General features: G+C 41.1%; 1 protein-coding gene across 1 annotated transcript in view; it reads right to left on the bottom strand.

Annotated features, from left to right (window-relative positions):
* Positions 1–22,526, bottom strand: part of MYO10 (myosin X) — a 162,407-nt gene that overhangs the window by 69,559 nt on the left and 70,322 nt on the right. Inside the window, exons 3-4 of the mRNA XM_032117673.1 lie at positions 20,699–20,857; positions 3,731–3,918 (exon numbers count right to left, since the gene is read on the bottom strand). Coding sequence (XP_031973564.1) covers positions 3,731–3,918; positions 20,699–20,857 — 347 coding nt within the window. The remainder of the gene's footprint in view (positions 1–3,730; positions 3,919–20,698; positions 20,858–22,526) is intronic.

The following is a 22,526-nucleotide window of genomic DNA, read 5'->3' as shown; positions in this document are numbered from 1 at the left end:
GTTTTGACCTCTGGAGAATATCTTGTCAGTATTTCTCCCATGCATCTGAGTACGTGAACAACTGTAAGTCCTTTTAAAAGTTTCATCAAGTGAGGTTTTTGGGGCTTTAAAACCCCAAGACAGACACACACAGATAAAATAGGCCCTTCGCGAAGGAAGTCTGCCTTATTTGAGCAATAGCCAAACAGTAAATATAGTTTGTCAAATGCACGTCTGAACTTTGGTGTGTCAGGACATCACATCCATCACAGGTCTAGGTCCCAAATAAAGAGTTTGGTTCACATTGATTTTCAAGCTGAAAAACAACAACAAAAAGTTTCAGGCCATCAGATGATAACAGAGAGAACAAATTGCTATCAGACAGTGATTTCCCACTCACAGCACTGACTTGAATGTCATACAAAGCAACTGTTGCTGCTCCCTCAACTGCTTTACACTTCTTTGGGAGTGCTCTGAAGTGGATCAGCTGCTATTTTATCTGAGAGAAGAGCATGTGTTTGCTTCTGCACAGACTAAACCACCTTAAAAAACAAACCTAAAGATATTTTACTATTTGTGTAATAAAGAAGTGGAGGTTTGAACTTGGTCCCAACTTGTGAACTCCAGCTAATCATGGGGGAGCTCAGCCCCTTTCCTACATCAGGACAAGTTGTTTGGCTATTGCTCAAATAAGATGGGCTTTCTTCATGTTCCTGAGGCACCCAGCTGAAAAATCAGAGGATTTTTTTAACATGGTGGTGGGCTTTTTTCTTTTCCTGTTTTAAAAGGTGATAAGGGTTCAGACCAACATGAAACTGAGAATTCATTGATGCAGATGTTTTTGTCTACAGAAAAACTCTAGTTTTTTAGCCTGGGAGAGTTAAAACACCATTTCACAACTGTGTATATATTCTAATGCACCAGTTGCGTACAGCTTCTTCAGTGTGCCGTTTTGTTGACATTTTAGGCTGCTAAGTCCTCTTTATGCAGCATTATCCTGAATTAAAATTACAGAAATTGTGCATGTTACACAAACCAATAAATAAGCATCTTTGGGTGATTCTGCTTATTATCATCTCTTCTGTATTTCCTTCCTTTTCACCTCTGACCTGGGTGGTTATACTAGAAAAAAATGGTCTCACATTTATATCATATTCTGAGTCTTTATGATGACAGTTTTTAATTTGTGTTCTGAAATTCACCCTCTCACCCTACCCCAGTCAGAAAAATATCCCAATATTAATATTGCAAAACATTAGAAGCTTTTTCACAGGTTTTGGACCCAAAGCCTGAAGAAAGCAGCTCCAAACCAAAGCTGAGCTAATTCTGGGGGCCAGCAGGGGGCACTTCAAGTCCAGAGGATCATCAGAAAGCATTCCAAGCGCCTCCTCCGTGGGGCTGTTTACAATTTGCTGCGGAGTGCTGAGATCCCAAGGTCAGGAGCAGCTCAAACTGCCAATCAGAACGTGAGACCTACCCGAATAATTCCCTCATTTTAACTACTGTGTTTTCGCGATGCAACAGAATTTCCCTCTTTATCATCTCTTACATTAAATGCAAGACCAGAATGTTTTTCTGAATTCAGACACTAAAGAGCTCCACTTGGCTATTTTCTTTTTTAAATGCCAGTAGTAACCAAGGAAATTACAGTGACAGTACAGTGACTTGTTGCAATGTCTAATTCTAAGCCAGTAAAAGAGGCAGGAATGACCAGGATGCTGAACTTACCAAGCACACTGTTAAACCTCCACTTTCTATGTCCTAAACTACGTATGTGACCACAGGGACTTTCCTAAACCATATGAAGGCCAGGGAAACCTTCAGTAATTTAAAAAAATCCTATTCTGAGTCCTTCACAGACAGAGCAGGTAATAGTCCTTTAGGAAAGCAGATTTGACTTTTTTTAATTAAAATTGTACATTTCCTCAATTTCTGCAGTATCAAGATACCCTTCTAAAGTTGTGTGCCACTTACCTGAAACACAGAACTTATACAAATCAGTGTTTCAATCCATGACCACAGTAAACAATTTTAAAAGGGATTCCTAATACAAAACTTCTCCATATTATGGCTTATCTGTACCAAAGTACATGGTTTACAGAGCAGAGAATGCTGAAGACTCCCCTGGAACATCACATTCTGCTTATGTCCATTTTAGGACATAACCTGCTTTCCTCTTGGCAGCTTGTGAGGAACTGGAATGAAAGGTAAAATACTGAGGCTCATACAGAATGGCAAAAATACCAATGGCCACCAGAAATTGTTTTGGTTCCCTAAATTTGTGTACACAGGCTGTTCACAAGTAACTGTCTGGCAATAAAACACAAAACCATGACTCCAGGCTAGCTATTGTCACATGAAAAAGATCTCTGGGCATTTCATTTTGCTTGGACTCTTACTTGGACCCATCTTTATATGTACAGAACTACATATTAAATAATAAGAAGGAGAAATAAAGTTAAAGAAAGCTGAAAAAACACACTCTTCAGCTTTGTCTCACTGCCAGGCAGAATCTGCCTAGTGGTGAGAGCAGGTGGGCACTGAGACTGGAGAGCCTGCAGAAAGTTGCATGCAGGCCTGGCTGTGTTGCAGCTAATCCACATTTCTGACAATGGCTTGGGTGCTGGACTACATGCACCAAATCCCCCTCTTATCCAGGAAGCCTTGCAACCTGGCCTAAAAGCCGAAATGTCAGTAGAAACTGCCTAATGGAAAAGGTGCTGCTCTCACTCTGCCTCATCCCCTCTCTGTCCCACTGTCTGCCCCATGTGTGTCAGTCCTACAGCCACCACAAGGCCTCCTAGGGAGGTCAGGAGACAGCCAAAATCATGTCAACTTGTGCCTGAAGAGCTCTACACACGTAACCTCATAGTGCAGTGATGCCAAGTAGGCCTAATCTCAGAAATGTTGTGACGGCAAGAGAGGAGAGGAAGCAGAAACACAAGCTCTCTCACCCCCCTGCGCATCACCCCCTGCCCAGAGGCCGGTCACTGGTGCCATCACCAGCGAGCTGCTCCTCCCGATCTGGCAGGCAAGGCTTTGGTCTCCCTGCCTGTGTGTGAGCCAACGCAGCTGAGCTGGCAGGCTAGGGAATGGGAAAAGAGCTGGCTGCGTTTTCAGCTCTTCTGGAGCCAGAGGGAAGGAGGAGCTGAAAGCAGTGAAAAGCTATTGAAATGCCAACTGCTCCCTAACGCACACTCGGCCACAGCCAGATCCTGAATACCAGCGAAACAGTGGTTCAAACGGGAAGCTATTAAATCACCATTAAATTAAAGCACAACAAGATTAAGCAAGGAAGATTAATCAGGCAGAAATAAGTGGCTGAAATGTGGAGGGGTTTCTCTTTTGCTATTCTTATTTACTGCATTTCTCAAGGCTGGTGGGTTACGTTTTTCTTTTCCTCTCCATACAGGAATCAGGGTCTAGTGGTGACAAACTACTGAGCTGCACAGAGATGTTTAAACTGGTGGGAAAACACATAAAACATTTGATGTGGGAAGACCAAAAAATGCACAAAATTACAATAGATTTTTTTCACTAAGTGACATTGGAAGATGCATAAGAAAAAACAACGTTTTGTTAGAGGTCCACAGAATGACACAGAGCCAGCTCAGAACTCTCTTGAAACTGTGCTGTTTTAAAAGCCTGCTACCTTTTGGAGTTCTCCCCATGTGGCCCATAGCCACGCTCCCAAATCACCTTGAAAGGCTCACCATGAGGGGTACCCAAAGCAGCTGCAGCCACCACTCACCTGATGAGGATACACTGGTTGTCGTGGCGCTTCCAGAGGCAGCGGTAGCACTCGTTGGCCACGGCGAAGAGGTGAGGCGCAATCTCTCCCATGTGGTGCCTGCTGTATCGCTCCATGGCGGCGCAGTCGTACAGGCCCGGGATGCTCTTGTAGGGGTTCACGGAGGCAACTATCGAACCAATGTAGGTCTGCAAGCACACAGCACCCCCAGAGCTGTTACCACATGCGGGGTGGAACAGATCAACACTCTTCTCAAATGATAGACAAAAAAATACGCATTTGCAAAACCATAACAATACTTCAGATAAAGGTGGCCAGCAATTTTCCCTGATTTCTTCCTTTCCAATAAAAGCAACAAAAGGGTGAAAGTTGTTCCCACCTCTGTCATGTTCTCAGGCTTACCCCACCTATAACACTGAGCTTACTGACTGTACAAATCCCTGCCTTAATGCTGCCTACAGCTGCACGGTAACACCTGTCAGCGCTGGCCTACAGCTGCTTCTCATGGGACTGCTGAACTAACTAAAAACCTGACTGTGCCTGAAGTAATGGTAGAAAAGTCTGCATTTCCATGTAGAGTATCCAAGTCCTTCTCTGCTACTCACTTTTAAAAGAAGTATCAGGCATTATGGTAGACACTGGGACCATTATGTCTAGAATAGCAGGCTCCAAGAAAAGCGTGTGAACCGGCAGATGCTCCAAAAACAGTGGGTTTCCGCAACTTTTTTATTATTAGTTTGATGCAGAACAGCAGCTGTCAAGTCATTAATTTCTATCCCACTGCAATTAAAGAGCACATTGGTTCAAACCACCCAGGTAGCAGCTTATGCCCTCTCCCATTGCCTTAACTCATTATTAGGCTGTGGTAACCTGATCATTTGCAACAGTCTGTTCACAATGTGTTCAATTTCTCTCTCACCCTCTATCCACTTCAATGTATTTTTCGAATAAAATCAGATTAAGTGAGGTAGGAGATAACATTAAGCATGCTATCTCCACAGTTTCTGGGGCATGTGAAATTAATTGATATCTTGTATGGCGTGTGCAGCGTTACTGCTGCAATACCAATTTTGTTTTGTTAAACGCCCTTTCTGCAGTTGCAGGCAGGAAGCTAACACCTGGCTTCAACAGCCCTGCTCTGGACTGGTGAAGAGCCAGGCTGTGCAGCCTCCAGCCCTGTAACACAGCCCCCATGCACAGAGAGATGCCTCACCAGCAGTCAACCCTCTAGTCGCTGACAGAAACCAGCTGTGAAGCTGACAGCAGGACTGGGGCTCTCTTCATCTCCACCCTAACCAGAGAGGGATGGATAAGGGGAGCAGCATCTTGCACACCAGAGAAAGGCAGCCCCACATGCTCCTCCCGCAGCCTCCCTCTTCTCTGTACAGGCCCCCACAGGGCATTCACTAAGACACAGGGACCATCAGTTCCCCCAGACTTTCCTTTCCCCTCTATCAGTCTGGTTTTGCAGCATTTACAGCCCACATCTATCTGCCTCCCTCTTTTTCTCCTCAATTAACATGCAATTATCGCTGTGTATCAGCTCTCCTGTCTCACTGTTACCCTGCTGTTCCAGTCCCCATTATCCACCTGCTCACCCTCCATCAGGCCCGACACAAATTGCAGCTTAGAGCTTTTGCTAAGGGAACTGCTGTGGTGTCCTCAAAATCATGACGATTTTATTAGCAGTAAGGGGAATATCCCTCCTCACTGTAACTCCAGTACCTTTTACAGAGTGGTGAACTTTCAATCTGTATGTTTTATAGCACACCCCCCCCCCCCCCCATGCTGTGCAACAGCTCAGAAGATTTCATTTAGAGGCGAGATACCATTTCAACATAAGATTGTATCGCAGGGCAATTACAGCACTGAGACAACAGGTTAATTTCCTAGGATCATCCCCTCTTGGTTTCTTAAATAAGTAATAAGTAACAAGGAAAGCTCTGAAAACAAACTTCCTCTGTTTGATACATATTTCAGCACAGCTTGCACAGGCAAAATTTTAAGAGGCTTCTTTTTTTTAATTACATGACTACAGCGCAAGTATGACCAATAAAACAGACTGCTACAGATCTTCTTCTTTACCTTATTAAAATCTGGCTAAAGACTTCTGAAAAGAGTAACTTGAGGCACACACAACAGATGCCATGACAAAGGCGTAAATTAAAAAAACCCCATGAAATATGATACCATCTAATTTCATAACTAAATAACCACTCTATAGTTTCTGCATGATTAATACCTGACAGAACAGTATCTCCATGATAAAGCACTGGCAAAACTGCATCACCATGGGCTACACGTGGTGACTTTTCCTGCTTCTCCTCTTCTAAATAGTAAATACCAGAAGAGGTGACAGCAGCCCACTTCATCATGCATTTACGATGCGCAGTCTTTCACATGACTTAAGCACAATTTTTTTAAAGGGACAGAAAGACTTCCAGAACATGAGTCATTACTGTGAATAATAAAAGTTTATTAAATAAAGAGAGCTGCCTTCATTGCCTTGTAATTCAATAAGGTATAATAGAGAAACAGGCGGTGTGTTAAGGCAATAAAAGAAACCTGGTGAACAGCAGAAATGATACTGGTGAAAGCAATTTCTAAATCACCTCATGGAGTAATGCTTAGGACATGTCACTATTTTAAAAATTCCTTCTCTCTGTCTTTTTCTTTCACCAAAAATGTGAACCACCACAACCTCTGCTAACAAAGGTGCAGCTTTGTGGTTCCAGTTTTCTGGTGCTTTGAGTATGTACTACCTGTTTGCAGGACAAGTTAAATGCGTGCACACACTGCCACCAAATTATAATAGCATAAGAGAGAACAAACTCAGGACTTCAAAAAACAACCTCCTCATCCCAAGGCAGTATCACAAAAAAAGTATATTCTTCACAGACACAGTGTATCACATTTATCACCTACTGGGTGTCACAGTCCAACCCAGGAGCACCCACAACCAGGTATCTGCATGGACTAAGGAGTTAGCTGGCCCAAGCAAAAGTTCTGCCTTTACCCACGGTAGTTCAGCAAAGTATCAATGGGCTGAAGCAGCACTGTTATTAAAAACTATTCCAATTATTTTAAAAGTTCACATTAAAAGACCTATCTTCCAGAAGTCTTTGTAAATTGCCTCTGGGATACTCAACTGCAGCAAGATCTGCTGCTGCAAGAATCATTTCCTACATCACTTCCAGGCTTACTACTTATCCCATCCAATACCTATCACAGGGCCTTAGTAGTAGCAATATTTTATAAGCAGTAGATCCTAGACTCTACCCTGGCACCTCTAAGAGTCCCAAAGTTAGGGACTTGGGGGAGGGGAGAAGGGCACATGTACTCCCCTGAAGAAGAATGCTGCCACCTCCCAATTTCATAGAATCACAGAATGGCCTGGGTTGGAAGGAGAGCAAAGATCATCTAGTGCCAACATCCCCGTCATGGGCAGGGACACCTTCCACTAGAACAGGCTGCTCAATGCCCCATCCAATATGGCCTTTAACACTTCCTGGGATGAGGCATCCACAACTTCTCTAGGCAAACAGTTCCAGTGTCTCCCCACCCTCACAGTGAAGAATTTCTTCCTAATATCTAACCTAAACATACTCTCTTTCAGTTTGAAGCCATTCCCCCTCATCCTGTCACTACATGCCTCTGCAAAAATCCCCTCTCAATCTTTCTTGTAGGCTCCTCCACTTGCCCTTCCCTTGGGAACTCTGAGCAGCGGCACGACACAACCCCTTTCTTGTAGGGCAGACCTTCTGGTTTGGCAAATGCAAGCACCTTAGCAGCAGATTAAACCAGTGTAAAAATACACAAAAAATGCAGGACTGCTCAGCGGACATGTGTTGTCTCCTGAATGCTACTTCTGCACCAGACATCATCATATGGCACACTACATGGGTAGAAGCAGTCAGAAGCAGGATCTCTAAATTACTATATTATGGCAATATCACAAAGCAGGTGAAATTTCAGAAAAGGTATTTTCACATAAGAATGACACTTCCACTTTGCTTTTAAGACAGTAACCTAAATTTTCTTTTTGTTCTTTGCAGTTTCTAATCTGATTCTGGAAGTCAATAATTACTTATTTGAATGAAAGCATTCCAAAGCAATTATGAATATGAGAAATGCTGCCAGAGCACTAGCAAGCGGACACAGGAGTTCTGAAGATTTCCAGTTGAAATAGTTGGAGAGCTTTTTCAGTGATATACTGTGAGAACTCCTGTTACAAGCCTGACCCCTTAAATCCATGGCATTGAACAGGGCAGTTTAATATTCCCTGTTACATGACTGACTCAACACTTCACACAGAACCCCACACAAACTCTTGAACTACTTTGGTACAGACTAAACCAGCAACAACTTGTTATCAGATCACCACTAATATATTTATTTAAGCCAAAGAATAAATGAAAGTTGAGTTACTCAGCCTGAACCCCAATGCAGCACTTTGACTGCCATATTAAAGGTTGGGTTCCTCTTACACTTCAAATTTTTACTGAAATTTTACATTGTTAATTCATCTCCTAAAACACTTTTGCTCACAAGCCACAGACAGTCCTGCTCCCCCTTTCAGCAGAAAGGAAAAACAATGGTTTGCTGATCCTCTACAAGGACTTTCAAAACTAGAAGTTCAAATCCTATCTTCTCAGCTAGACATTCAGTAAGGCAAGACAAAATGAAAGATGTACGTCAGAAAGGAAGCAATTTTTCATCAGTTCTTTGAACGTTTTTTGTTTCACTTGTTGCCTTCTGATAGCGATTAGCTTTGAGCCTCTGTCTTGAAATCATCCCACAGTTCTTCAAACACTGAAAACCAATTTGTTCTTTAACAAGGTTCAAGAGCTCACAAAGACTGCTGATACCCACAGAAATACTCTAGCAAAACTTAACATGGTCAGTGTAGTCCTGTCTAACACGAGAGGGTGTTTGGGTTTTTTTTTTAAATGAAGACACAATAAATTTACTTCAGTTTGATACCAAACAAATCTAAATTATGTAAAAAGTTTTATTGATCAAAATACAGTTTTTCAAGTTAGCTTAAAATTACAAGAAACAAGTTTGCAATGGATGAACAAAATAAAATTTGAAATGTCTTTCTTTCTCTTGTACAAAAGGCTTTCAGAAAAAAAGAAAAAAAGTAGAGTAAGAAATTTCCTCCTCAAATTTCTTTTCAGACTCTCTATAATGAAAAAGCAATAAAAAAGAAAACTGCCCTAATGGAAGACCACTTCATTAGTCCTACAAATAAATAAATACACCAGGGCCACCCTGCTTTTCATCTTTTCTCCTTCACAGACACTTTTTAGAATTTTGGGGTGTAGCCTTTCAGGTTTGCTCCATATCCAGCAACCATCCACCTTCTACTTCTTCCGTTTCATATCAAAACTTCTCCACAATAACTTTCCTGTTTCTAAGGATCCTTTATGACATCTGTATTTTACCCAAGCTCGCTTTTCCCATGTAAGGTCATTAAACCTATTCTACACTGCTTTTCTCATGACCTTTCACCTTCTACATCAAGGTGTCCCTCTCTGTACTTCACAGACTTCCAGCATCTGAGACATCCCAGTCTTCCTTCTTTCATAAATAAATAAATAAAAAGCGGGAAGCAGGGAAGGACACACACTTTTTTAGGCTTTCCATATTTCATGCTACAGGGAGAGTGGGAGAGACAAGGCAGAAGCAGCCTGAAGGACCCTGTTAAAGGGCATTATGTGCTGCTCCTGAGCTAAATCTTTGATCCACAACGATAACCAAAACCAAAACTGCTTGCACTATTAAAACAGGCATAAGAAGACTGCATTACTCTATTTCTTTCTATCATTGTGTTTCTTTACTGCCAACAGAAATCAAAATATTCTTCATAACTTGGAACCAGAAATGACAGAATAGATAAAATACAGAAATTAAGATGTTTTGTTACAGATATTAACATTGAGAAAGAGGACTTTGTCCAACTCTCTTAAGAGTACTTTCAAGCCTTTCTGCTTTAGATGAAAAATCTATGTTATTACAGAAAGAAAAGCATGGTTACAGATGCCTCAAAAAATATGTTTCTGGATAATTTTTGAACAACTCCTGACTCTCCTGGAGTCTCTTAAGGAACTGATTCTGTGTCTGAAAAGTAAAAGTATTTTTTAAAAAAGGGGGTATTGGTATCGACCTGCCAATTTATTCAACAAGTATTACTTTCTGGGCTTACCCTTAATATATAGGAAACTTCAAATAAAACTGCAGTACAACCAGCTCACCTCAAAGATACTTCTATGTTACTTTTACACAAGGCATGGGAAAAGATTTTTATCACCATTCCACACAACCTCTGCGTCTCACTCACCTTTAAATCATCACGGCTACAGTAACATTACCAAATAACAAAACCAGTGTTTTCACAGAACGTGCAGTGGCAGGCGACTTTTAAAAGACTACAAAATAGCCATCTAGCTTCGTTACATTTTCAACACCAAATGTTACGGTGTCAGGATGAAAAACCTGGGAACAGAAGGGTTTGCTCCACACTGCAGGTATGGCCTTTGTGGTTCCCAGCTCTCTTAGGAGAAGGGATTAATGGTAATCAGGGCTGAGTTTATCCTGAGGCAAAGACAGCCAAACGTCTAGCACATACACATCAGCAGAAAAAGGAGAAAGATGACTGGGCCACATTTTGGTGTGCTTTTTAGGGGAGGCAGAAGAAGGGGCGATGGTATGCCATAAAGAGGATGGTAATTAATGCCCTCATTCATGCTAGGTCCTCGATTTATCCTCACCACTGTGGTAAGTATACCCCGTCCTTCAGCTAGTCCCATGCTAATTTCAGTGGGACAGAATCCAGTTGTCTCCTGTCTGAAGCCAAGCTTCTTTCTTAAAAACCATAATCAAAGTGAAGTACTAAACTACAATTTTCAATGTTTTTTAAAACTACATATTTTAAATGTTTTCAACCGGTCAAGCCATTTCTAAGATGGAAATGCCGTACTCTATAATCATCTTTACATGCTTGGGCTCCTGCAGTCTTCACCATGTCTGGTGACTCAGGGTGAGCTTCCAACCACGCAAATTTACATTAGCTTTGCTTTTCTCTATCTGTGTCCCTTGTCAATGCACTCAACATTATGACCCTTAAAGTGTCCTTTTTTCATCTTAAGGTCAGCTGTAGGATTGATGAGCTGTTTGTAAACACACTGGCCACACTACAAATACAAGAGTTAGCACCCATAGGAGAGGACCTTTAGAAGGGAACCAGAACATGGCATGGAATTTCACTAAGAAGATCAAGTGTCAACAGGCAGCTACCTACAGCCAAGACCCACCTACTACATGTTCCCCTTGTCACTGCTTTTGAAAAGTGTATTTTCTTTTGAAAAGTCTTCTCAGGCATGTTCACACTGCTCAGCTGCACTTTTTCATGTCCTTCAGTCCACAATGGAAACCGCAGCAGCCTCTCCTACCAACCACCTTCCTGCTGGCCTTTTTGCCTTCTGTGCTGAGCAAGGCATAACAGACCAAGCCCTTTTCAAAGCCAGGCTTTATGCTTATTTCCACTTGCACAGTTCTCAAGAAGATTTTGGAATAGTTTTGGATTATTTTAAAACATGTGATTTCAGATGATCACAGGCAACTGTTGGGCAACAGGACACCCTCTTAGATGCAGCCTTGTCTGTTAGTTGACCCTTCAACCCAGCTAATGTGACCTTAAAGCTTCCCTTGGTGCAACAGAATTAGGCAACACCATCCTGTTCCCAAGCCACTCCAAGGGTGAAGGCTATGCTACCTCTTCATGAAAAACTTGTACTTTGTAACCCAGCTACCTTAACTTCTAAACTAAGAGATTCCTTTCACTCCCTACAGCTTCAATCTGGCACATTCATTGAGTCCTTGTCCTAGGAAGCTAAATGAAACTGTCTAGGTCTACTTCTTAAGGGTTAAAAACTGGGTTTTGGTCACCATAGCTGCCAATGCAAATACCCAAAACTGCATGGAGGCAGACACCTTTCTGCTTAACTCCACAGAAGGTTCAGAGATGGTGAAGAACTCTCCACTGGTTAAGAGAAACACCCACAGCTTAATTTCATCTTATTTTTCTCTTCATTTTCTCCTACTGAACAGATTGTTCCATTTGGATGAGGATTACTCAAAGGAACCTTACAAATGTTATCCTGAATCCACACAAAAACCAATCCAGTTGGGAATTACGAAACCAATATAAAGAAAAGTTGATAAAAGAGCACTGTTAGAGCCAAAGGTAAAAACCAGCACAGCAGATAGTAATACTGATGTCAGATAGACATGTTTCCTTCTTCAAGATATTGACAGGTTTCTGGCAGTTTTTCTCCCGTATAAAAAGCACCGAGTCTCCTTGTTTTTACTGCACTTTTTCGCTGACTAATACAATGCAATCTCTACCATGCAGCAGTCCTATCTACTGGGTCAGAATAATGATCTTTTGTGCAGTTTTCATATATACAATTACAGAAGAATTTCCCTCTTCACCATTGCCAAGCAGATAGAGGCGGTGACCTCCTGAACACAAACATGATTGATCAGAACGAGACATTCATTTTTGTTATTTTCATGGGCTGCAATACAGCATGTGAAAGTAAGTGTGCACTTCAGACTGTAGCAATCTGTGTGCACAATTTTAACCAGGCGAGCTCTAGCTCAAATCAAAAAAGGCCCCACAAAGAGCAGAGACCCCATGGCTCGTCATTTCATTTCAAATGGCCTGTGGCCACACACTAGTTCTTCCTCCTGCTTTGTTATTGCACAATGCTCAAATGAGTCTTTCAAAACTGTCTGAAGGTCTAATTTACCCTCCAGCAAGGAAAAGAAAAAAATGGTCTTCTTCCTTCCTATGGATTCATACTGGAGAGATGAAGGGGCTTTTCAGAGAAAATGCACACAAAGGAAAACAAAAATGCTGGTAAAACCATGAACCAAAGAGCAGTCTCTCTAGAACATTGGAAAAATGTTTTTATATAAAGCTTCGCAGATCCGTTTAATTCTGCCTGCAAGTGTTTTACATACTGATATCCAGATTTTCATAACTCCTTTGTCTCTTTAATGTTTGAAGACCTCTCCTATAGAAAGGGCTTTTTTTAGGAGGAAAGCAGGAAGAGCAGGAATTACTCTTTAACAGAGCATGAAAAGAGAAATCAAAAGCCAGCATAACTGAAATCTAAGTCTATGCCAGGTACTTACTTGGATGGCACTGAACTGCTGCCAAATAGCCGTCAGTCGAGAAATCAGGAATAAGATGGCAAATGGAATTAACTGTCAAAAATCTGCTAAATGGAACTTTTGGATTCCACTTGCTTGTGAAAGGAGAGACTGACAAACATCAAAGGGAAAAAGCTGAAACTGCTTGTGAGAAAGGGACCACCTCTTTTCAAATAAAAATAACAGCGTGGCTATGAATCAATAGTCCATTTACACAGATGAACAATAGCAATGAAAGTAAGTTAATTAATTCCCAACTTAAATGGGTTGTTTGTAGCCTTTCTAGTATTAAACTGCTGGAATATGTGTATAGGACAGTTGGACAGTGCAGTACAAACAGTAAATTTTGTGCAGTTCACTTTACAGTCAAAGCCTAACTCACGTAAAGGAAACGTATGCTGGTGTCAGGTAAGCGCCCTAAGTTTTGGAGCCCAAATTCCTGCCCTCCTTTCAATGATTTTGCTGGACTGGGAACAATAGACCTTGCAGAAAGGAGCCAAAGCTTACCTCCAAGTGAGGCAGTAGTGCATGCAGAAGCATTCAGCACTGTTTGCAAAAGCTCTGACTGAACAGCACTAAGTTGCTGTTGGCATTTGTGCAAATGACTGAATTTTTCTTAAGATTTTGCGTGTTGGTCTGCTTTCTGTTTTCAGCTTATAGAGTTAGAAGTGACATGCAATACAGGTGTGGAGAAAACAACATGAATACTAGCCTTCAAATCTGGGAAGACATTAGCAATATATACCATCACCAATGACAAAATCCGCACACGATGATAAAATTTTTACTTCACAGCTTTTGATATGAAGTTACCATTAAATACAGCTTAGAGCTTTTGTATTACAAATAGAAAACTCATGGAAGTCAACAGGAATTGACCCTGTTGTCAGTGCATCTATTATTTATTCCCCAACCAACCAACCAAGGAAAAAAATAGTGGTACAGAGCAGAATAGAAAGAGAAGCTTTCATGTTTTAATAAAACTTTGACCTCTTCGCCCTCTCCATCTCACTAAAGCAGCCCACGAATGCTAGCAGGTAGGATCCTCACTGCAGTGTGTACACCCAGCAGGTTACCAAGAACACCTAATGTGCTACAACCCGTAATATAAATGTGTTTGTGCAGGGGTTGCGCACATGTAGCAGCCACTGCACACACTGCAAAATGTTTGCGTAGCTGTGGCACGCATCATAGTGCATTCAGCGACACACACCTTTCTGAGAAGCTCCCCTTTTAATGGTATCGCATTGATCACAACACCCCAGGCTGAAATACTTCCTAAGATCTGAAAACACGCACCTTTAAAACCCCAGTATTTTCAGTTGTGAGGACGAAGTTCAGACAAGCACTCTTTATTGTTGTTGTTATTATAACTATTAGGAGTTCCACAAGTCATGCAGTATGGAGGAAGTCAGAAGCAAGGTTGGTTAACCAACTGATGGCATTTGTTTACTTCTCATGTCATTACAGCTATGTTTTTCCACTAACACATATTTAAAAAAAAGAAAACCAAATAAAAAACAATGATAATTTTCCTTTGGTAGACAATTGTTGATCTATATAACTGACCAGCCTTTAGAAATAACAATCACCATAAATAAATTTCACTAGATTTCCAATTAAAAGCCTGCTGTGTTTTTATAGATCTTTGTCTGCTGCTCTCTAGTAACAGATGTGAAATGGAAGCTGTAATTAATGCTTGGAGACAGGAACTCACTTTGAACTGCATTTGAAAACATTATCTGATGTGTGCAAGCATAACGTTCTAATTATGGAGGTAAGTAGCTATGTATAGACATTTGTCATGCATTCTTAGCAACAGTGTTCTCTGCTCTCCACACTTCCATGGAAAGAGCTGGTGGCAAGAATTTTCCCCATCTGCCCAGTAGCACGGGAAGGCGTGAAAACCACTGTGACTCATCAGCATACTTTTAAGATTTCTTTACTGTAAAAGTGGAGCAATTAAATAAACAGCAGTTTCCTCAGTGACCACAGAGCAGATCCTGCAAACCTGGGACTGCTCTACAGCACTGGATGCCTCTGGAGAGGAACCATGCAGCCACAGTTGGATTGCAGACGAGACCAGGATAAATGTGGTTCTAGGGGCTAGTGTAATAACTAAGGGCTTAGTTTAAATGGACATGTACTGTATTTATATACATGTTTTATGGTACTAATTACTGACACAGTTTCTGTGTACCATTGTCTGGGGTTTTTTTTAAGTCCACGGCCCACATTAATTTATAACAAGGCACATGACAGGCTGAAGACCAAGGCTGTTGAGCTGTCCAGGATATTGTAGGGGTCCATGATATACATTCTTTTTAGGTTCAGTTTCCACACAGTGTCCAACTTTTTCCATTTAAGAAACCAGTCATGAGGTTTTGACTTTATTAGTAAACACTTTGGGACTATGGTTTAGTGATATTTATGGAAGTAGTATTGAGTCAAAGGCTGGCCTTGAAGACATTGGAGGTCCTTTCCAACATCAGTGATTCTATGATTCTATTAGCTTCTACCAATCTTCCTTTGTTTCTCTGCCTTCACCTACAACTTGTGTCAATGTTAGAGGACACCTGAGCAGGAATACTACCAAAGTGTATGAATCATGTCTGCGCATTTAATCAACCAGGACTTTAGTGTGCCCCGCTATTTTCTCACTGTAACCTGCAGCAACATCCACTTCCTGCTGACCATCGCAACACGGTGCAGAGCAACTGCACTGGATCCAAAAGGAGTTTTACTGTGCTCAGAAAAAAAACCCAAACAGGCAAAAACCTAGAAAAACAAGTCACAGAGAGCAACTGACCTAGATACTAAAGTGCCTGTGTCTGCAAACAGAATTTGAAAAAACCCCTCTGGTGATTATTGATTAATACTGCACAAACATCAACTAGTTGCCTCTGGGAGCCCTCATGACTTCGAGGGAGATAAATTATCTAATTACTGGAAGCTTAAAAAACTACAACTGAACACGCTGCTTAAGTAAATAAACATTAATAGATTTAAAAATCAATGCATGAATAACTGAAAATACCTTTTAAGAATGGACAGAACTGAGCATTCTGTACAATGAAGTGGCTAGGAGCTCTGCAACAACCTTGTCAGGGAATGGACAACTTTTCCAGTTTAACACCTTTTTAAAAACGGGTAAATGTTGCTTTTTCATTCAAGTTATTCTATGTTTGTTGCTTCAGCTGAAGGGAAGCCAGCCATGAAAACTGAGCTCCTAATTACCATCATCCTCCCTCTGATGTGGATGTGGCTGGTACAGCAGTATATGTCGACGTGGCTGGTACAGAACTTTTCATACATATGCACACAAGCATAACAGATGGTTATAATTATCAGTGGGCAAGCTGCAGTCCTAATTTGAGAGTGAGCAAAAATAGGTTGTGCTGTCCCTCACCCTTCCTGGCCACCACACCCAACTGCTGGACAACTTTGAGGTCACTCTCCCCACATCAGGGGAGGGTGGCCGAGGGACCGCCACCCCGCAGCCCAAGCAGAATGCCGCTCTGGGCATGGTGCACATCCTCCACCTAAACAAGACAGGCACATGTCAAATCATCATCGCTTCAAAGGGGAATGTGCCTACCTAGCATTTCTTAATTCAAAAGGAAAAGTCTAATGAAAAGTGCTTTGAAACTTGTTTATTGCTTGAACTCATGCAAATGAGGGTAGATATGACACTGAAAGCCTCTGCACTGACCTGCACAATATATACTGCAGTTATTTCCAACCTGCCTCTCACCTCAGCAAAAGCTGCTCTCTCATCCTCTGCTCTGCTCTTGGAAATTTGATTACCTGCATCAGTAATCAACCACTGGCCAGAGACAAGACAACTGCAGCTCATCCCAGAGCCAGCCCAAACACCACAATTTGTGCAACTCACAGCACAATCCATGCTGTGTGGTTTATGGCATTCTCTCCAAGGCTAAGCCAGTCTGCTCCGCAGTGTGTACTTAACTAAAAGTAAACCAGAATCAACAGCTTGGGAACAACTTGCCTTTGAACGTCAACAAGAGTGGCTGCTGCAGCACTTGCCCTCTCCACACCACATGCCCTGTGATGGTCTTGCTTCAGAGGTGACCAAATCCCCCAAAATGTCTTCACAAATGGCTCTGTTTCCAAATGCGGGCACCTTCCATTTTTAGCACTAGTGTTTATCTTTCCATACTTTGCCACATACCAGTCTAGCATGCAAGCTAATCAGAGCATTCAAAGATGAGCATTAAAACTTGCATCCTGATGTCCACAGCTGGATCACCCACTGTTGTTCCCAATAGGAACAAAATGGGAGATGAAGTAACACTGGAAGCCCATGCACCATATGATCACTGTCATTCTAACTTTTGTCCTTTTCTGGACAACAAAAGTTGTGATAGCCCGGAACCAAACATTCAGATAAATGCAGTATTAAGAACAAAGCCTGAAAAAAATACCAGACAGTAGCCTGCCTGGAAGAATCAAAAAAGGACTTGCATATCCTATGCTTCTCACAGGCCAAAAAGGGAAAGCACACACTATTTTATGGGACTTCAGACAAAAAGTATCACAAGCAGATGTCAACAGACTTGACACTGATACAAAAAGATGGTTGCACATAGACAAGAAAAACGTTTTGTCATTCACCTTCTTGCAAACAGCACAGATTCAGCTGAGAGCCTCAACTCATTATGTTCAGAGCCACGCATCATTCACACTACAAACATAACCTGTAATCTAAATCAATATTCTTCCCTCCCCAAGAGATATCAAGAAATATAGAAAATCCTCTACTGACCCTTTACAGCTGCAGCTGTTGGCAGCAGCAAATAAAGTCACTGACACGTTTGACAAAACTTGGCATCCATAGCAAGTAACTTTGTAGTATGAATTAGGAAGTAGTAAAAAGTTTAGGAACAGGGGTATGAGTATGTGGGACAAAAATGTTAATAAGTAACGGAAGAGTAAACTGAGCTCAAACATCTGCATATATTTATTTAAATGCTTATTGCTGGAGAAACAGATCTTCAAATACAGAAAAACACACAAGTTAACAGTGGAAGATCTGCATAAATAATTGTCTTTCTGAGAAAATAACTTTAAATTTCCCTTTAATTGCTTCTTCTATTCAACTTCTTTTGAAATTATATCTGCTTTACACTACAATTAAGCACATTGCACTTGATATAATTTTTATGTGTGTGAACAAGCAAGCCCCAAAACTTAAACCCCCAACTAAGTGTATTCTTTATTAAGGTAAAAAGGTGCTTCCTGGTCTCAAGGCCACTGACAAAAGGCTACCATGCTCAAGAACCACACTAATACATTTGTAATACTACAAGCATAGAACTCAAAAAATGACAGCATAAACCTTCTCATATCTCTTCCCCCTACACAGGATATAGACAAGGAGGTGCACAGAACTGAGGTAAAAAGGGATCTGCAAGCTAAAAGCCACAACACAGTAATTGTCTGGTGGTTTGTATTGGAGGATGGCAAGAAGTCTTTCAATGGGATGATCAGCCCCTGAGCCCACAGTGGAGAGTGACACATGCCTTCCCAATTTATCCCTAATGCACCAGGTACACCAAGGTGATGATGCAGATACAAGAGACCATATGTGAACTACAATAATGAAGCAATTCCTGGTCAAGGGAGAAGGCAAATGTATACTCTGGAAAATTTTGGTTGCTCCTGGAATAAATTTCAATGGCTTCTACTGTCCTGTACTAGAACTAGTCTGGTCTCAAAGCAAAATGATCAAGCAAGTTTGAATAATCAGCTGCAAAGTTACCTTCAACAAAGATAAGCAATGCACCTTCGGTCCTTTCTTCTTTTTTAACATTAAAATATCATTGAATTGCTCAACACAGTGAAGAAATTTTGGCTTAAAATGACAGAGCTCATTTTGCAATGACAACATCCCCTTCTAAAATACATGCTCCTATACTTATGAACTTTCATAAAATTATTCAAGACATTCAATCAGCTTTTGGGGGGATTTTTGTTCCTGAAGTCCTTTCCTGCTAAAACACTACTATTGCTGCAGTAGGAGTGGGGTACCAACGAGGATGGAGAAAAGAAGATGCTTCTTCAGTGAGGTCCTGGTTACACATACAGGGCAACAGAGAGGCTTTCACAAGCATTTCAAAACACAGCTTTTTTTCCAACCACCTTTTCCATAATTTTTCAGGTGGATTCAAACGACTAAGCAGTTAAATTAGCAACACTGAAGGGACAATGCATACTCAGTAGCAACTGAAGATCTGTCATCATTACCAGCACACAAACCTGTTTGTCTAGAAAAACGTACACCACACGAAGCACCAAGGATCAGAACTCCCTAAACTTGCCTTGACAAGCTAAGAAAGAAGCTAGGACATGTCTCTTCAGAACCAGGCTTTTCTATGCCTCATCAAAAAAATCACCCTCATGCTTTTCAAAAGGGGGGGTGACCTCTATGTGAATGCACACCATGAAACAATTTTTTTTTTCTTTTGACTCACACTGAGTACATGTACTCAGTCTAACAACACCGGTAGAAAACTAAACTTTTATCAAGTACATGTTTTTTTCCTTGCACATGCAGAATTGCTCATTTATGCTATTTTTTTTTTGTTTGCCGATTTTTCTGAAATGTAAAACAGTTCATTTGTTTTGAGAAAAAAAATATACATAAAGACCTATGCAAAGAGAACTACCTCAGTATTGAGGATTCTCCATGCTTTTACCACTTTTAAAAAGCCACTTTTACGATAATGTGCAAAGGAGTATTATTTCCTTGTGCTCTTTTTTGATTTTTATCAAATCTTAAATACGGGGAAAGTTTAATTTTTCACTTAGATATGTTTATATTTAAAAATAAGCAGCCAAACTCAGTAGAAGAAGCTTGAAATAAAGCATGTATATGGTCAAATCAAGGGCCCAGACATAATGATGAAACAAAAATAGTGTTCTGCAATTATTAGTAAAAAAAGCCAAATCAAAATGACCAACCATTGATTCACTGAAAAGTGCAATTTTGCAATCTGTAGCAGCTGCTAATATTCCTTGTACCTTTCTCATGTTTAGTGCAGTTCCAAACTCAGGAAAGACTTGTATCTAGTTAGTTCAAGATTAATGAAAACATTGAAGGAGCAGGTAAATCTAATCATAGAAGTCTTCATTACAGAGTTAAGACAAGGAATTCTGTGTGGACTAATTCCTAGTTTTGGAAACTGATAAACAGCTGTCTGTTCTCATAGACCCCCAACTCCAGCTATCTGTATTTAACAGCACAAATGCTCAGCTTGACAATCGTATGCTTCTTTCATAACAATCTTTCTACTACAACACAAGAGGGGAAGCTGATCAGAACTGGTTCTTGGCTTAACATGATCGCAAACGGCAGTGACAGACTAAGTTCCACCACATCCTCTCTGGTGACATACACAGCACACGTTGTTGGGGCAGAGAGTCTAAAGAAGAGGAAAATGAAAGTCCTTTACACAACCCTGTCACAGAAAGTGTAGACGTGTATGTAGCATGCCAGTTTCTCAAGATTTCCAAGGGATTCCATGTCCAGCCTGAGCTACTTTCTCCTTCCATCGCTGTGCTTGAGAAGTCACTACATGAGGCCTGCTTCAGCTCTATGTGGATACACAGGGAACTGGAAAGCATTTGGAGAGGAGATAGCACAGAACAGCAAAACACACACAGCACTTACACATACAAAAACATTCCCTCTGGATATTTTTCTTAATTTTAGAAAAAACTTACATAGATTTTATCTTGCTGATATCGCTGGAATAAGTTGTGCATAATGGAGCCTTCATGGAGATCTACGAGTGCTGCCATGTCTTCCACGCTCTCTGTGCTTGTTTGATGCATAGGTGTTACTTTTTGGTGTGTGATCGTGCTCTGTTTATAAGTGAATACCTGAAAGAGGGGAAACAAAACCAATATTGATCAGAGCACACATTCAAGAACTCCTGTCTGAGAATGGAGCTTTCATACCCATTCATATCCCCTATCCAACTTATCAGTGTGCAGACTTGCAAAATACAATAGTCTGGCAGGGATACCTTCCTCTAAAGCTTCTCTGACACTGTCTGAAGCCCCAAACACCTACATGGGTCATAAGAAACTAGCACATACTGACAGTGCACTTGAGGACTGTAAGGACTTTTCCTGTTCAAGGGCAAATGCAACCTTGTTTCACACTGGACTACTGCTGGACTTTATCAAGAGAAAAACAAACCAAGCAATAACCATTCCCAAAAATACCAAACCAGACAAACAAAAAAACACCTCTTACAGTAAAACCCACTTACATTCAAATTATTCTGGGAGGAAAAGTTTGACTGTGCAAAACAGCAAATTGAAATTAATGCTCTAATAGGCTGCAAGTGTTCATATGCTTGATCTGAAATCCACTTAAATGTTTCCATTCAATTCTCCAGTCAGGAAACAGTCATTACTCCTAATGCAAGTTGCATTCTGTGTGCAGCAGATATTTAGAAATGAATAAGCCAACAGATTTCTTAATTGACTTTTGGGACTAATTTCTGAAGCCAGTTCTTAACAAACAATAAAAACTCTAAAAAAAACACCATTTAAATACTCGGTTGGAAAACACTTCTACATATCTTCTGTAAAACTATCACAAATGTGCTAAGACGATGTACACATCCTCAATCCAGTTGAGCTTTTATGAATACTAATAACACCAAGAAAGACTATAAAGCAATAGATTTTGAATTCAGCAACCCATTTCCTGCAAATTTACATCTTGGCACCTCATCCTTATAGACACATGCCCACATCTCATAGCCAATGCTCCTCAGGCAACACTTGTCCCTGCTAATGGCGCCATTTCAGTGTTAAAAAGTCAAAGCGTGGAATTAATGCAAATACTTTGTGGAAATACTAACGTGGAACATTAGGAAAAACCCAAACCCTTCCAAAATCCTTTAAAATAATATTTATGAAGCAGACGGAAGCAGAGCCATAACTGTCAGCCAAGCACCAGCAAGCACTGTGGGAAGGCTGCTGCAGGCTGGGGGTCATGCTGTGCAGCACTGCCTAAGGGGCCACCTCTGCACAGCAGGAGGAAACCCCTCAGAGGTTTTTCAGCATAAAACCTTATGTATGTTCCTGGCAATAAAAGACTGAACAAGTGTCATCGTAGGAGGCCATCCAGAAAAACAGTGATGTTGTCTGTCCTGCTGAGACAAACGGGAAAGAGAGGCTGAAGACGCAAGAGGCTGAAGGCAGATCAGACTGAACACCAGACCTCTGTACTTGGATATCCTAACAGCTGACAGAGGAGTACTGCCTGAAGATATTTCTTCATTATAATAGTACTCTAAGCATAACAAATGCTGGCACAGGCCATCAGACCATTAGAGATGTCATTTGCACCAGCACAAAGCATACTGAAGGAAGGCTGAGGAAGAAAGGAGATCTGCGGAAGAAATTTCTGAAAGGAGCTGGGAGGCATCCCAGACATCAACAGGGTATGTGAGGAAATTGTTCTGTGAGCTGACTTAGAGACAGGACTGTGCATCACTCAGCTAGAAAACACACCAACTTCTAATAATGGCTG

Source organism: Corvus moneduloides, chromosome 1, assembly GCF_009650955.1.
Source record: "Corvus moneduloides isolate bCorMon1 chromosome 1, bCorMon1.pri, whole genome shotgun sequence".
In the NCBI taxonomy this organism is placed as follows: Eukaryota; Metazoa; Chordata; class Aves; order Passeriformes; family Corvidae; genus Corvus; species Corvus moneduloides.
This window is presented reverse-complemented; position numbering and strand designations above follow the sequence as displayed.